The sequence below is a fragment of the Macrosteles quadrilineatus genome, unplaced genomic scaffold (genome assembly GCF_028750875.1).
Source record: "Macrosteles quadrilineatus isolate MER2022 unplaced genomic scaffold, UCM_ALF_1.0 Scaffold_1__1_contigs__length_201487025, whole genome shotgun sequence".
NCBI classification, from domain to species: Eukaryota; Metazoa; Arthropoda; class Insecta; order Hemiptera; family Cicadellidae; genus Macrosteles; species Macrosteles quadrilineatus.
In genome coordinates, this window is record NW_026542594.1 from 164213001 (window position 1) to 164228389 (window position 15389).

General features: G+C 32.3%; 1 protein-coding gene across 5 annotated transcripts in view; it reads right to left on the reverse strand.

Moving 5' to 3' along the window:
• Positions 1 to 15389, reverse strand: part of LOC128988827 (uncharacterized) — a 65675-nt gene that overhangs the window by 15754 nt on the left and 34532 nt on the right. For 4 of the 5 annotated variants that reach the window (XM_054410547.1, XM_054410530.1, XM_054410520.1 and 1 more), the window contains 4 exons: positions 13459 to 13542; positions 10889 to 11329; positions 9618 to 9800; positions 8584 to 8670 (listed from right to left, as the gene is read on the reverse strand). In XM_054410547.1, the coding sequence (XP_054266522.1) occupies positions 8584 to 8670; positions 9618 to 9800; positions 10889 to 11329; positions 13459 to 13542 (795 nt within the window). The remainder of the gene's footprint in view (positions 1 to 8583; positions 8671 to 9617; positions 9801 to 10888; positions 11330 to 13458; positions 13543 to 15389) is intronic. The other variant, XM_054410538.1, reaches the window with a different exon arrangement.

A 15389-nucleotide genomic window follows, 5' to 3' on the forward strand; every position in this document is an offset into this window, starting at 1 on the left:
TTTTGTATTTATGCAAATATGAATACATTGTATAACAGCACTTTTGGAATAAAATAAGTGTTCACAAAATATTTTTATACAATAAATGACTAAAAAATGCTCTAGTACTCTCTACTAATGTTTTTTTATTCCTTAATTTCACTTAGGCCAGCAACGTCCTTAGTTAATCGTCTGTTTCATTGCTTTCATTCCTTCAATTCGCATCTGCAGGCCATTCCTAAGTCCAAAGGTATACATGTTCACTACCTACCAAAACAGAACCACGTCTAGCAGACGGGGAGCGTTTTGTTTACATTATTCGTTATTTTTACTGAGATGTGACAAGCAAAATGCAAATTTTATGCTTTTGCGTACCATATTTGAATATTGACATTGTAGTACTAATTTTGAATAGGAACTGTATGGATTAATAAACATAAACAAATGACGTCACTGGCCCGAATGTCAATAGCCAGCCCTAACAATTGGTTTGGACGTTTTTTCACAATTTAATATTAATAAAAACGTATTTCTCCGAGTCAGTCACATAATTTTTTTATGTGTATGACCCATACAGTTTCTGTTATAATATTTCTGCTTTGTATGTATACAATTTTGCTAGCCCGTAAATTTTTATTTACTGTAGTGGGGGCCAGCCAGATAAAATCTCCTCATTTGACAAATTACCATATGGCAACCCTATTGAAGTGTGTGACATTGAAAGTATTGTAGAGTGTTATAATTAATTGGGATTGTAATGAAGTCTGGACAGGGAGGACAGACTTTGGCGGATGATGGACTAGGCCAAGGATGCTCTTCGTCATTGTCATTAGTAGCTGCCTCCATTCAGATTGCAGGGCCGAGTTCCGTTTGCCTAAAAACATTGACGGGGGTCATTTTACAACCCGAGGCGTGGCGGTGCGAGTGCCGATTAGGTATCAGTGACCAGTTCCTCAGTGCAGCGGGTATGGGGTTGAAAGAATGACTAGGGAGGGGGGCAGGATGAGCAAATCTTGTTTGAAGGATAAAATGGAACTAGTATAACCTACTAACTTAACCAAACTTGCTGATGATGAAAAATGAATAAAGGTTTACTAATCAAATTGATATTTACAATCGATATTAGGGTAGCCCAGTTACAAAACTGTACCCGTTATCCATTACATCCTGCCCACTACACCCCCCTCCAATAATACCCTTCTCCTGAATCAATCTTACGCTCTGGGGAGTCAAACGGCCCTAAGGTCTACAGGATCGTTTTGACAGTTTATGACCCCCGCGGCAATGAAATGAAAGGCACTAGCTTCGTTTCCCCGCCATTGAGGTGCAAAATGCAGCCATAGACAAAACATACTCCCTTAGTAGATTTGTAATCCTTATGGAACAGCTGAAGCCATATTTTATTGTTAGTTCTGTACGTACAACTGTAGAGGTTGTGTTTTGTTTAAAAATTTACTTCTTGTTATTTCAGTCATTTAAAACCTCATTTAAACAAATAAAAGGATTTAATTATAAACAGTAACTGTTCTTCTAAATATAAATATATAACCAAATAGTAAAGCAGAAAGAAATCATTAAAAAACCCTAAAATAGTAGAAACTAAATTTGGTCCACCCCAGCGATCGGTGTGGACTTACATGAACTAGACACGGAATATAAGTTCAAAATTTACAATGGAATGAGAAGTCTACTTGTTTTGCTTAGTCTATGATGCAGCTCTGTCAATTTATTTTCCTTTAGAGTTGAGTTGGATAGGTAACATGACCGAGAACTAGTCATTTTTTTTAAAGAGATTGAAATGTATATGGTTCCAAGTAAAAGTAAATATCAAATTGTTCTTCTATAATCAATAATAGACGATCCGGCACTCAAGATCTATAACTTTATGTACTCAGCTGATGAGGGACATTGATAGCTATGCGACTGATTTAAGTAGTACATGTGAGTTTGGTACTTTGATAGTCTAATTGAAGACTGCTTGATTTTAGGAATAATAGATAGGACTCTAAAAACCGTTTGAACAAATATTTGAACTTGAGTTAAGCTTTTGACATTTTTAGAACCTCAGGAATGGCAAACCATCAGTTTATGTTCCACAGAACCATCAGGGTTGAACATGGGCCTATATAAAGTAGTCATTGACGGACACCAACTAAAAGGTTCAAAAAGGTTTAGTGGTTTGGAAAAAAAGTGTTTCCAAATTTAAATAGGAAATGTCCTGTGTTTGGTAAGCGTTGTGGTAAATGTGAAATCATGAATCACTTTGCAATAGATTTTAATGTTTTAATCGTGATGTATCTAAGTGTAAATTTTGTGTACGTGTTTCAAAACTTCAAGACGCACCCAATGGGGAAAATCAAGAACTTATATTAGGACTGATGATGGCAATTTATTCTGCCGAAATGCATCTCCTGTAATAGGATACAGCTTTATTAGGATCGACCGGCGGACACAGGTAATTTAACCTTTAATTGAATGTCATACCGATCCGGAACAACAACAAACAACATAAAAATGAAGTATAATGAGTACTGAGATGTTAATTTAGTCAACACTGATGTTCAATTGAATGTGGTCCATAAGAATCAAACTTAGTACTTAAAATATTTTGTTGTGAAAGCTAAAGCTATGTTAGATGAAGTAGGACTAGGATTTAGTTCAGATTCAAGTGTAAATATGCCTACTTATAACCATGTCAAAGGTGAAACTTGTAATGATATTTTGAATTATTATCCAGATTCAATGTCTGGTAATGGTTGTATGAAAGGTTCATACCAAATTGTATTATTAATGTATATATTTATGTTTATATATATATATATATATAAATGTATATTAATTATTTGTTATTTGTATATATTTATTATGAGTAAACTGTTTAAAATGCATGATTTGTACTGACATGTCACATATTCATTGCTGATATTCAGCCTCTGTATTGTGAATGTTTGTGAAGATTAAATTGATTTGATTTCTTCTAAAAAATTGTGTAGCACCCGTACTTTATGCCGCTAGAAAGGTAGCAGTAGCAATCGTACCTAAGCATAAGAGTGAACTTGTGTAAAAAAAAACCCCCTAAGGAGGAAGCGTAGAGTAATAATTTTTTACTGTAATTTCTTACTCGATTGTCCATTTAAGGTCCGGTTTGCCGCAATGTATTCTACTGACAGAGATCTTTCATTTGATGTACATTACAACCTATGCTTACATTTCAAAATCTCAGCTTAATCCTCGTGGACCCATTAGAGGTTGAGTCAATGAAAACATGAAAAACAAGATATATTTATGTCCAACAAAGATGTACGGAGCTAAACATTCTAACTTATACTGTTTTTACAAAATAGTAAGCGGGAAGAGACTTTAAACTCAACCTGTATAATATGGTACCTGGAGACCGAGCCATGGCTCGGTGTTGGTGTTGTTTGTTTTGATTGTAAAAGCAATATAAAGGAAACTGATGTATTATAATTTCGACATTTGTTATTTAAGTTTCAGTGGAATATCAATTTATTATGATGGAACCTTGCAATCCACAACACAAATTTATTCTACAGTCGGTGGTAAAAACCACTCGTTTATGGCCCCTTTTATTCACCGCGGTTGCCCGCCTGCCGCGGTTTTATAAATGCATTGCTGTAAATGGGTGCTTTTATTCAAATAGGAGCGGTCTCAGAAGTTGCGGGTACCCGTGGAGGTTTGTAAATTCACCCGCTTGCACTTAGAAACCGCCGGCGGGTAGCGGTTCGTACATGTATTGTGTTATATAGGATTGTTTATTCAACGCGGGAGCCCGCCGTCTCTCTCGCATTGCTACCAACCCAAGTCACCAGTGTCACTCACTACAAGTGTTCTAGTCATTCGGCTATGCGCATTGTCTACTACATACTATATACTATAGTCTATAGTATGTATAGTTGTTAGGTCGTGTACATAGCTGAACCTCTCATCGTTACTTCATGTCATGTTACGGACATAAATACTGAAAGATTTTGTCTGAAATTATCTACAGTAAATAAAATTTAGGTTGAACACCACTCTGGCACTATTTGAAATTTTTACAAAGGATTTCAAGCTTAAATAGCAGCCGTTGAAGTGAATCGATGACAGTTCTGAGTTGTAAACCAAATACTTGTGTGGTTAGATTGAAGGAGTATACATAATTAAAAAAACAGAGTTGGCAGCACTGTTACACTATCCACGTCACAGCGGTCGATCGCAGGTGACACATTGATGGCGGTCGCCCGCGACGGGTACCCGCTGTGAATAAAAGGGGCCCATAATAGCCTATACTTGCATAAACATTGTTTTGACACTTTGTTTAAATTGAAACAGCTCATTACTTTGGGGATTAGGTTTTGGTAGGTGAGAGCCAAGTTAAATAATGAGTATTTGATCGGAACTATTTTCAGCTATTTCGAGTTATCTTCAGTGTTATCTTTGCTCAATAGTAACAACTAATGTTTTTTCCTTTGAACTGTAATCTGTAATTTGCAAGTATACTGTGGATGGCTTGTTATAAACATATGTTACACGTCTTTTAATTACCTTTTCCTTGTTATTTTGTTCAACCAACATGATTACTTATCAACCTCTGGGGCAATGTTAAAAAGTTTTGACCTTTAATTTAATTTTTTTACGTAATTCGATTTTTTGGCAGTTTTAAATGCATTAAACACATTTTTAGGCTAGAAATAGATCATGTAGGTACCTTTTTTAAGGAAACCGACAAAGCAGTTTTTGAGATCTCTGTGCAAGCAAGCAAGCAAGCCGGCAAGCAAGGAAACAAACAAGCAAGCAAGCATACAAACATACATATATACAAGCAAACATTGCTTGTATAAGAGTATAGGATATATACAGCATGAGGCAGACTACCCGTACACAATGCATAGCGGCCAAACCTATTGAGATGGATTGTTAAAAAAAGAACAGAAATTAAGAAAAATTATTGAAAAAATAAGTTTTTTAAGACTACCCTTTTAAAACCGTTGGAGATCAAACTAAACTATGTTTTTTAAATACGTTCGTAATGATTACCATTAGAACAACCTATGTTACCATTAGAGTTTATTAACTTGTAAGGTCTTACACTTTCCAAAATTTCCTATGTTACAACCTATGTTACCATTAGAGTTTATTTACTTGTAAGGTCTTACACTTTCCAAAATTTCCTGTATTTGTACAATTAGTAACTGTGGTGTAGTGGTAGGCCTACATTTTAGGGTATTTTTGAAAGTGCGCCTTTACATAAACCTCGTACAAAAACTTTGTCCCCTAACATTAATGTAGGAGGTTGTGGTAAAACTAACAGCAAGACCCTGAATTTTAGACATTTTTGAACACCCTGAAGGCCTACATGAGCATCAAGATAAGTTTAAAGTTTATTCATCAAAATACTAAGTGAACAAAACTTTTAAAATTAACCTACCACCTTTTAACTTAACCTACCATTATTTAGAGAATTTTCCAAAAGCTACCCCCACCCCCAAAAACTACCCTTCTGGTACGTTGGGAGATTTCAAAATAATTTCCCAAAATTCTACAGGGTAAAAATAAGGGGTTTCAGTTGTTACAAACGATCTAACTCAATTGGTTCAGCCGCTATACATTGTGTACCAGTAGTCTGCCTCACCCTATATAATAGGATATACATACCTTTGTTCCTCTTCAGACTAATAAATAGTAGTCTGAAGATTACTAAGATTGAAGACTGACAAAGGTATGTAACCTATTATACAGGGTGTCCCGGAACTCTCTACCAATATTTTAGGGCACTGCTCCTGGGTAAGAAACATACCTAAATATCATATTTAAATTGTCCGGAAGTCCTTAGTTACTCACACAGCCGCCATTTTGTTTTTTTCAGTTATTAATTTTTTTCTAAAGAATGGTTAAACATACGAAATGGAAACTTTGCACAAACATTTATGACAACTAGACAAAACTACAAAAAAATTATGACGATTTTTCAAATACATAAAACAAAATGGCGGCCATTTAAAATTTTGTTTCTTAAATAACTCAAAACCCGTTGATTTTATAAAAAAATTAAATGGCCGCCATTTTGTTTTATGAATTTGAAAAATCGTCATAATTTTTTTGTAGCTTTGTCTAGTTGTCATAAATGTTTGTGCAAAGTTTCCATTTCATATGTTTAACCATTCTTTAGAAAAAAATTAATAACTGAAAAAAACAAAATGGCGGCTGTGTGAGTAACTAAGGACTTCCGTACAATTTAAATATGATATTTAGGTTTGTTTCTTACCCAGGAGCAATGCCCTAAAATATTGGTAGAGAGTTCCGGGACACCCTGTATATGAACAGAATAAACTGTTCAGTAAAACTACTTTATAATAGTAAAAAATAAATAAATAAATAAATAAATACGAGTGTATACAGAAAATAAAAACAAATTCAATATAAATACTATATAATTGGATTAGCACAGAATGAAACAATTATTGTATTTTCAGTAAAAAAGCTAAACATATCAATTGTTAGGTTACCATAGGCTCAGTTAAATTTTCTTTGTATAGTTATATTTTACAGCTCATCCAAATAATCAAAAGAACCAGGCCCAGACCTAATTATTAAGAAGGACCTTTAAACATTGTCTGAATTACAAAATTATAAAAGCATTATTATAAAGCAACATTATAAAAGCATTATTATTAAGCGCGATTATAAAAGCAGCTTAGTCACAACCATAATTCTGGTTCATAATATTTAGATTGCATAGAGTATAAAACACAAAAAACATGTATAGGAAACAAAAAATCATAACTAAACTTAAACAACCAACAATGGTAACACAAAGGAACAAAAATGTAATGTCAAACTTGAGACCAAGTTTACATAACGAAAAATAACGCAAACAACACTTGAGTCAATTGAAAAATAAAATATCCAAAAATTAGAAATTATAAATATGACTTCAGATTAGTATATTAGATTTAGAGATGGACGGGGCTTGAAATTTCGGGAAATTTTAAATCTCGTTCTACTAGACAAGATTCTATTTTTGTCTACATTTTTTTCAAGACAAGATTTAAAAATTTTTTTAATTTAAAAAATTAAAAATTTTTGAAAAAAATTAAAAAAAACCCCTGCATAAAGTCAATGCAATACCCGAAATACAGGAGCGTGTTGATGTTGTGTTTCCTTTAAGGCGTTTTTATTTAATTATTAATTCTTTACATGGAAATATTGCTTTAATTGTTTTATTTTATTTTATTTATTTTTTTTTTTTTTTTACATGCCAAATGGTGAGAAGTTTTGTTAGCGTAAGTAGTGTGAAACACGTTTTACTACTGTAAATATAGCCAAAATAAGTCACTCAAAAATAATTTTTAAAATAACACACAACTTAAAAATTGTTACTTTGTAGTTAACTAGTAATACTGGTGTTTTAGACTTATAAATTTGATATTATTCAAAGTTGAACTACATACTAACTGATATCTCCATTCCCCATGTTTCATATGCCAAAGAGTTATTTTTAATAAGTTAGGCATTATTAATATTATTTTTATACTGATGTTTTTATTAATGTTTTATAATAAAAGATTTTAAAAATTTTTGTTTATTATTATTATTTTTATTTATATCCAACCAGTCTGTCATAAATCAGTAGGTATTTAAAAATATTAGAAAAATCAGGTTAAAATGTAGAACGTGCATTTCCTGTTATGTATGAGAAGGGAAATCTCGTCTCAAAATTGTATGAGAAATCGAAAATTCCATCTTGTCTCGTCTCAAACTAAAAATCCTCGTCCATCCCTAATTAGATTACATAAAGTATACAGCTCTACAAACATATATAGGAAACAAAAAATAATAACTAAACTTAAACAACCAACTAGGTAACACAAAGGAACAAAAATGCAATGTCAAATTTTACATAGCGATGAAAAATGCAAACAATACTTCAGTCAATTGAAAAACAAAACATCCATAACACATGTTTATAAATATGACTACAGATTAATTTAATATGAAACCATCTACAGTCATCCAGAGTTCAACACAAAAATACTAGTCAGTAGGAAATGTAAAAGCTATCATAAAATTACTATTCCATGATCAAAAGGTAAATGGCGCCACCCCTGATGATGTAATCCCACCACCACAGGCACTCACATACTGACTGCAGACACATGCACGCTAGCTACTGCTTCTTCTAAAAAAATTACTTCTTTCTATTAATAATGGACATTTAAATTGTTTTAAATTGTAGAATGGCTAGTGCTAAATACTCGAGAAAACTATTGTTGTAATGATAAAACATTAATGGAATCATAATATTTGTATTTGTAATTGCATCATTACTCTATTAACCAATTACATCAAAAATGTGCCTTGGGATTAACTTCATATAGAAACAGGTTTGAACCTTTCAAAACCTCTTTTCATTCAGCACAATATCTTACAATATCTTTCTTATAAGATATTGTATTTAACGTTTTAAATCACTTTTGCACTGCTAACAAGAACATTCCCAGAAATGAAAATGAATATATACTTGCTAAGAAAACCAATTTTGCACAGCAAACGCAAATAAATAGTGTTGCAAATTTTGTGTTCTCTTATTGCGGCTATTCTTACCTTGTGATACATTTGGACTGATGAAATTGAACCAGCTGTCGTTGGATTAAGTCTCTTATCTTCACTGTTCAAATGAAATCTCTCATTCTGAAATTGAATACAATGATTAAGTCTTTATCATTGTAGGTTCAAAATAATTGTAATTTAACAATATGAAACTCCTGAAATTTAAAGTGAAAAGACACCCTTATGGGGTGTGTTAAAAAGAATCGTAATATGATAACTTTTTATGAGAACTGTACTTGTTGGTACCGCTACAGAGGGATGTTATAAAATATTATACGTCTTCTAACAGTATTCGATATAGAGTAGTTCATTCAAATGTACTCACTGTTTGTAGTTTAATAATTATTTCACAAAAGGAGTTACTCTTACTAATTTGTAGTGTATAGAGTGAGAAGTTGAGTATTGTGTTTGTCAACATTAGCAGCCGTGCATGTGCGAGTCATCGTGGCCAAATCGGTCGAGATGGAGCAATCGCAGCGGCACAATTGTCCTGTGATGAACGCAAAGCTATGTTGAAGTGGTATTGGAAGTTTGAAAACATTCATCAGGTACAAAGTCAGAGGCATAATGAGTTTGGAACACCTCCACCAACACTTTGAACAATTGTCCGTGTTCAAGATAAATTTGAAGAAGATGGAAAAATGAATGACTTGCACAAAGGAAGATCTGGTCGACCACTAACAGCTACAAACCCAGCGACTAGTGGTGCAACTTTTTACGCAATCTCCGCGAATATCTACATACCAGGGCAAGTGCAAGAGTGGGTCGTACTTGGACAGAGCGTTACTAGAACTTTTAGATAGATCGCAGTCATTTACACTTATTTATGACTGATGTATTTTTTTCGGCCACCATCTTGGATCCGCCATTTTGAAATGGGATAAATTATTTTAAATATGAAGGGTATGTTGTGACCCATCATTTTGAACTACTTTTTTAAGCTAAACTCAAAGCTGCAATCCATTTTTTGTTATCAAGTTTGCAATAAAGTGTGCTTAACAACTACATGCAACAATAAGTGACATTACCTCCAAACATGATGCAGTGGCTACATGACTCTCATGTAGAACTTCTTCTAAATCTCTGTTTCCTCTTAGATTTTTGATTACTTCATTCAGTTTTGTCAATTTTTGTGAAGATGCCTTATCCCATCCTCTCCAGGTCCCAATCGACGGATCGGAATCAAATCCAAGGAAATCTCCATCCTTATCCTGAATTTTTAGAAAAAAAATTTGAAAACCCCTCACAAATCTTGAGATTAACTATACATTCTGAGAAATATATACTGCTAGAAAGCTTGAAAAGCTTTATTAGCTAGAAAAACTTATATGAAAAATACTGAATCCTTTTGAACTTCATTTACTTGAAGAGTGGCCAAAAATTTGATTATTGAATCACATCCTTTAATAACAATATTACTGATCTAACATCTGTGGGGCTATGAAACAGCCAACAGTTTGTCATCAATTAAATCCTCAACTGTCTCGTGTAATTGATAACAAAATAATTAGTTAAAGCAGTAATAGCTGTAGAATATCGAATAAAAAACAAAACACCCAATGCTACTGATACTTGACATTCAATTATACAGATACCCTAGGCCTAATAATTATCCAAGCTTCACTAAAAGGCAATTGAAACAACGGCAATTTCTGATAACGATAAGGATTTATGATAATTTGTACACACTAGGGTTTCTGTCCCCGCTCTAGTTTGTGCTATGTAGTGGTTGATCCAGATTTCAGCTCCTTAAGCCAATAGTCATATCCTTCAGAGCTTAAAATGATCCATCTTCTGATGTCGTTAAACAATCAAGGCAACACATAAAGAGCATAAAACACAACATGACAACAACTAGGCCTGGATTTAATGGTGAACATTCCTGTTGCCTGCTTTTAAATCTAGACCTTGTTACTTTTTTGTCATGTTTTGTTAATAACATACAGTTTTTATTGATCTTTATGTGAGGAAATGGGAAGATGGATCATTTGAAGATAAGACTATGGCTTAACACAAGCCAAACCCGGGTCATCCACTACATAGTACAAATTATAGCTGGGATCAAAAATCTTAAGGTAAATTAATCCACTTTGGTGGTCAATCACAATAAATAACTTGATGATAATACTGTACTCGGAGAGCACAGGGTACAATCCTGTAAATTGTGTTTTAGTAGATTCTACAATTGATAAGTGTAGGCTACCAAACATTAAATTTAAATGTACGAACCTAGGCATACATAGTAAAATGTATTTATGACATAGCATTAGACAAAGAATAAATTGAAAATGATATTTACTTGTCTGTCTGTGGCATAAGCAGAGTCTTTGTCCATTCTTTGAACAATTTTTTGAAGGTTTTTTATTAAATTTTTTGAGCCCTGGCTGTCTTTGTTGGAGTAATTGTGTTCTTTATGGATGTCATGAGATTCCCCATCAGAGGTTTCACTCAGGCGCACCCGTTTGAACCCTTTTCTTTTCACTCTGACGGTATTTTCAGTTGAAGTGGCTCTGAGGGTATTTTCATTTGAAGTGGTTTTTCCAGTTGAATTTGATTTTAGGGTATTTCCAGTTGAAGTGGCTCTGTGACTGTTGTTGTCATCATTGTAATTGCTTATTATTTTTTCTAGATGGAGGATTTTACTATCAAGTGATTCTGGCGAGCTCCAGCCTGTCCACTTCAGTCCTATATTCACCCCGTAATTCTTTAACTTACTAGCGACTTCATCTGATGGAATTATCTGAAAAAAGTTATAAACTATTCAATATTTAACATATAAAATATGTCAAAACAAGTAAAAAGTCCAGCTAAGTAGAATAAAAAAATATAAGTGCCAATCCAGACACAAACATCAAAAAATTAGGTAGAGACACGTGTGTCAAAAACAGAAGTTTGGTTGATCTAAAAATGTTACATAAAAATGAGAGGTACCTTTTCTCAGATCAGGCAGAGGCTAACAATATTATTTATTTCGACCTTTTAGATCATCAAATCGACATTTTAACTGATGCTGTCCTGTTCTATGTTAAATGAGGTACGGTATAACAATCAATAAAACCCGAATTCTGATATTTTCGAACTTAATTAGCCTACTTATATCGACCGTACTGAAAATTTTGCATTGCCGACAAGAGGTCCCTTTTTGCTTTCCACGACACATATTGTAATTGACATTGTCATTATTAAAGGACATGATTAAGCTACATTTACTTACAGACTTCTTGAAATTTAATTTGAACTTGCAAATATTCATATACTTTTGAAACAAACACAAACTAAGAATATGAGAAGGTCAAAATTGAAAATGGCCAACCTTTGTTAACCCATTTGACCTTCTTATTTATTTACCAAAAATCTCAGTATCACTGAAACATTAAAAGTAAAAAAATATATATTTGACTATTTTTTTATGATTTATAGTATTTTACAGCTGAAAATAATAATAAAATTTATATTTTATATTATTTTGAATTTTATATGTATATTTATATGTATTTAGAACTAGGATATAATTACACTATTTTATATATTTCTCAAAAAAATAGGTGCATATACCAGCCAGAAAAAATATTAGACTATTTTTTATATTATTTTATAGTATTTTATAGCTGAAAATAATATAGAACATATAATGTATACAACTTTATGTATTTTATATATATATGTATATGTATTTGGGACACGTTTACACTATTTTTTACACTTTTCATAAAAATAGTTAAATAGCTGCCTGTATTACATAAATATGAAATTATTCGAGGAGCATAATATTTTGATGAACAAATTTAAATATTATATGTATATATTGGAAAAACCAAATTTTCAAATTTCATGGCTGACGTACCAGTACGTCAGCCGTGATACTGTACATCACTGACTTGACGTACTGGTACGTCATCCGATGCAAATGGGTTAAATCACAGACTCTAATTATTAATTTTATGATATAGTGGAAATTACCAGTCATACAAACAGCTAATAAAAAAACTAAAGCTGTCCAAGCAATAATCAATAAGAAATCAGGAAACCATGACCAACGAGAACTCAATAATTATTCATAAAAAGTAGTGGAGACAAATTTGCAGAGCTTTAGCAGGGCAAGGCATAGTTTTTAGTTTATTATCTTTGTAACCTGGGGCTGGGGAACATCACACCATGCATTTTCATAAATGTAGAATGAAGAAATTTACTAATACCCCGGCTGCAACAAGCTTGCAGACTAAGCAAATTACAATCTGTCCGGTTGTTTTTTTTTACTCAAATATTTCAATGAAAATAAATATTTATTTCCAATCTAAATAACATAGGTTTGCTGCTACAGGGAGTTTTCTTTTTATCAAGTTGATATTATAGGATGAAATAAATATATTGCATATTGATGTTTTTAACTTATGTACCTAACTATATTAAGTTATCTGATTTATAAATAAATTTCTTTTTACAAATTCTGTTTCTTTATTGAATTTAAATCATTCTTATCATCGACTCAATACTGTACATGATTTTTTTACTCAAATACCGTTTTATTGAAAAAAATGACCTTTTAAAAAAATCAAATAAGTTGAAGTTACTAAAAAATTATATTTTAAAACTTAACTTACTCTACATCTTAAAATTAAATTGTATTTAAAAAAAAATTTTTTTGACTAGGCCTGATTAACTTTTATCTGTAACTACGGTTATTTATAATAAAAAAAAGCTCGACTTGGGCTCGGCTCGATTGAAAATTTCAGGCTCGTTTCCCACTTACTCCATATAGGCCTACTATGTATGGGAGGAGAGAGTACAAAGTTATGTTTTGGAATTTTAAACAAACAAAAACTTGATTCTAATATGAGTTAATAATGATATTTGTTCGAATTTTCCCACCTGTGTCATGGAACTCATAGCATCAAGGGCTGGTATTCTTTCTAACTTCACAGTTAATCTTTTCAAGTGACACCTATTTTTAATCTGCAAAAAAAATTAAAACTCTTAATCTTTAATCAAATATTCCTCTTAGGACTTTTTAAACAATGAATTTGTGACCACAAATAAAATTAGAGTACCTAATTTGTCTACAATTTCAATTTTTAACCAATGGCTCCGCAGTATTTTCCGTAAACCTTGAAGTATCCATTGTGAACTGGACAAAAATGGCAGAATAGAAATGGTAACAGCTAAGCAAACTGGATTCAATAGAAAATAGAAATCAAGTAAAACATTAGATCGGACCATTTTCAAAAATCTTCTCCAATACTAGCACCATATTATTATGTAGCAGTGAGGTAGTAGGGGCAAGCTTAGGTAAAAACTAATTTAAATCAAAACATAAATCCTCATTGCTGATTACCTCAGGAACATTTGGCTTTTTATAAAGCCTTTAGTCCTTCAGATAAAGGTTGCATTACAGGTAGTAAATAATACTAGTGGCTCTGCCCATGCTAAGCTACGGGGTGAGAATGCAGAAAAGAATAATTCGGTTTTCAAAATCTACGACAGAATAAGAAACATAATTAAATCTAAGGCTTGATTTTGATGGCCTGTTGGGCAAAGCCAGAGGACTTTTATTACAGGAATTGATGAAAGAGGGCATATACACAAAAAATACTAAATTTTGACACATCGTTTGTAAAAATCCGTCCATTATTAACGGAGGAGTAGTGTTTCGTGAAATCACCTTCACGTATTAAATATAAGGATTTGAATGCGGATTATTTGCTCATGTCCAGATATAAACTTGGATTCCCTTATGGATACACAAGTCGAAAAGTCAAAAAAGTTCTATTTCTGCAAAACGTACATTTCAAATTTTTAAATAAAGATTTTTTTTATTAAAATTTTTTTTTATCAATGTAAGATATGTTTAACATTGGCTATTAATATAACTGATTCATAAACAAAAAAGAATAGAATAACTTACATGTTAACAACTTACATTACTTTTAGATCAAGTTTGTAATGATGAAGTCCGATTAGTAACAACAAAATCTGTAAAAATAACGATTGTCTATTTTCTGAAATTAAAAATTCTTGATTGCACAGTTTTCACTCAAATGGTTAAAATATGATGTTTAAGTCCACTTTACATCAACATTTAACATACCAGCCAGTACCCTTACTGCTCAAATCTGAGTAATTATTGTACATATTCCTAAACATAACTCTTATCTAAAAGATAAAAACAAAAGATTTAACTGCGTAAGTGTTCTGTTAATATCTTCGATAATATATTATTTGTAAAATAATACAGAGAAATGGTATTACAGATTGTAAACTAAGAACACTATCATGAGAAAGGACATTAATATTTTTTAGCAGTCTTGGTTATAGGTGTTGCAAGTATTAAGTATGATATGTATTTTTGGATTAGGTTCTAGAACAAATAAGGCCTTGCTGAATAGCTAAAACATACAATATTTTTTTTTCCTACAGTCACCCGACAAAGTTGGCTTCCCTGTACTGTTTATAGTACAGAAACCTGCTAATTGCTGCATATTTATACTTTGCCGTACGGTTTATACTTTGCCGCACGGTTTATACTTTGCCGCACGGTTTATACTTTGCCGCACATCAGGATTCCGACCAAACAACACAAAACAGCGTGGTTTTATTATGCACGTAATCCGTGTACGCTTGGAAATAGGTTGGCAACACTTAAAGATAATAATACTATGAACAGCTGATTGACTATTATAACTACGATTTAACCTGTCATTTCGTGTTTATAGTTTTGGTATTTCTGAACTTTCTGGACTTTTCTTTTAAACGTTTTTAAAACATTCCTACGGTCTTAATAAACAAGAAAATACCTTTAAAGC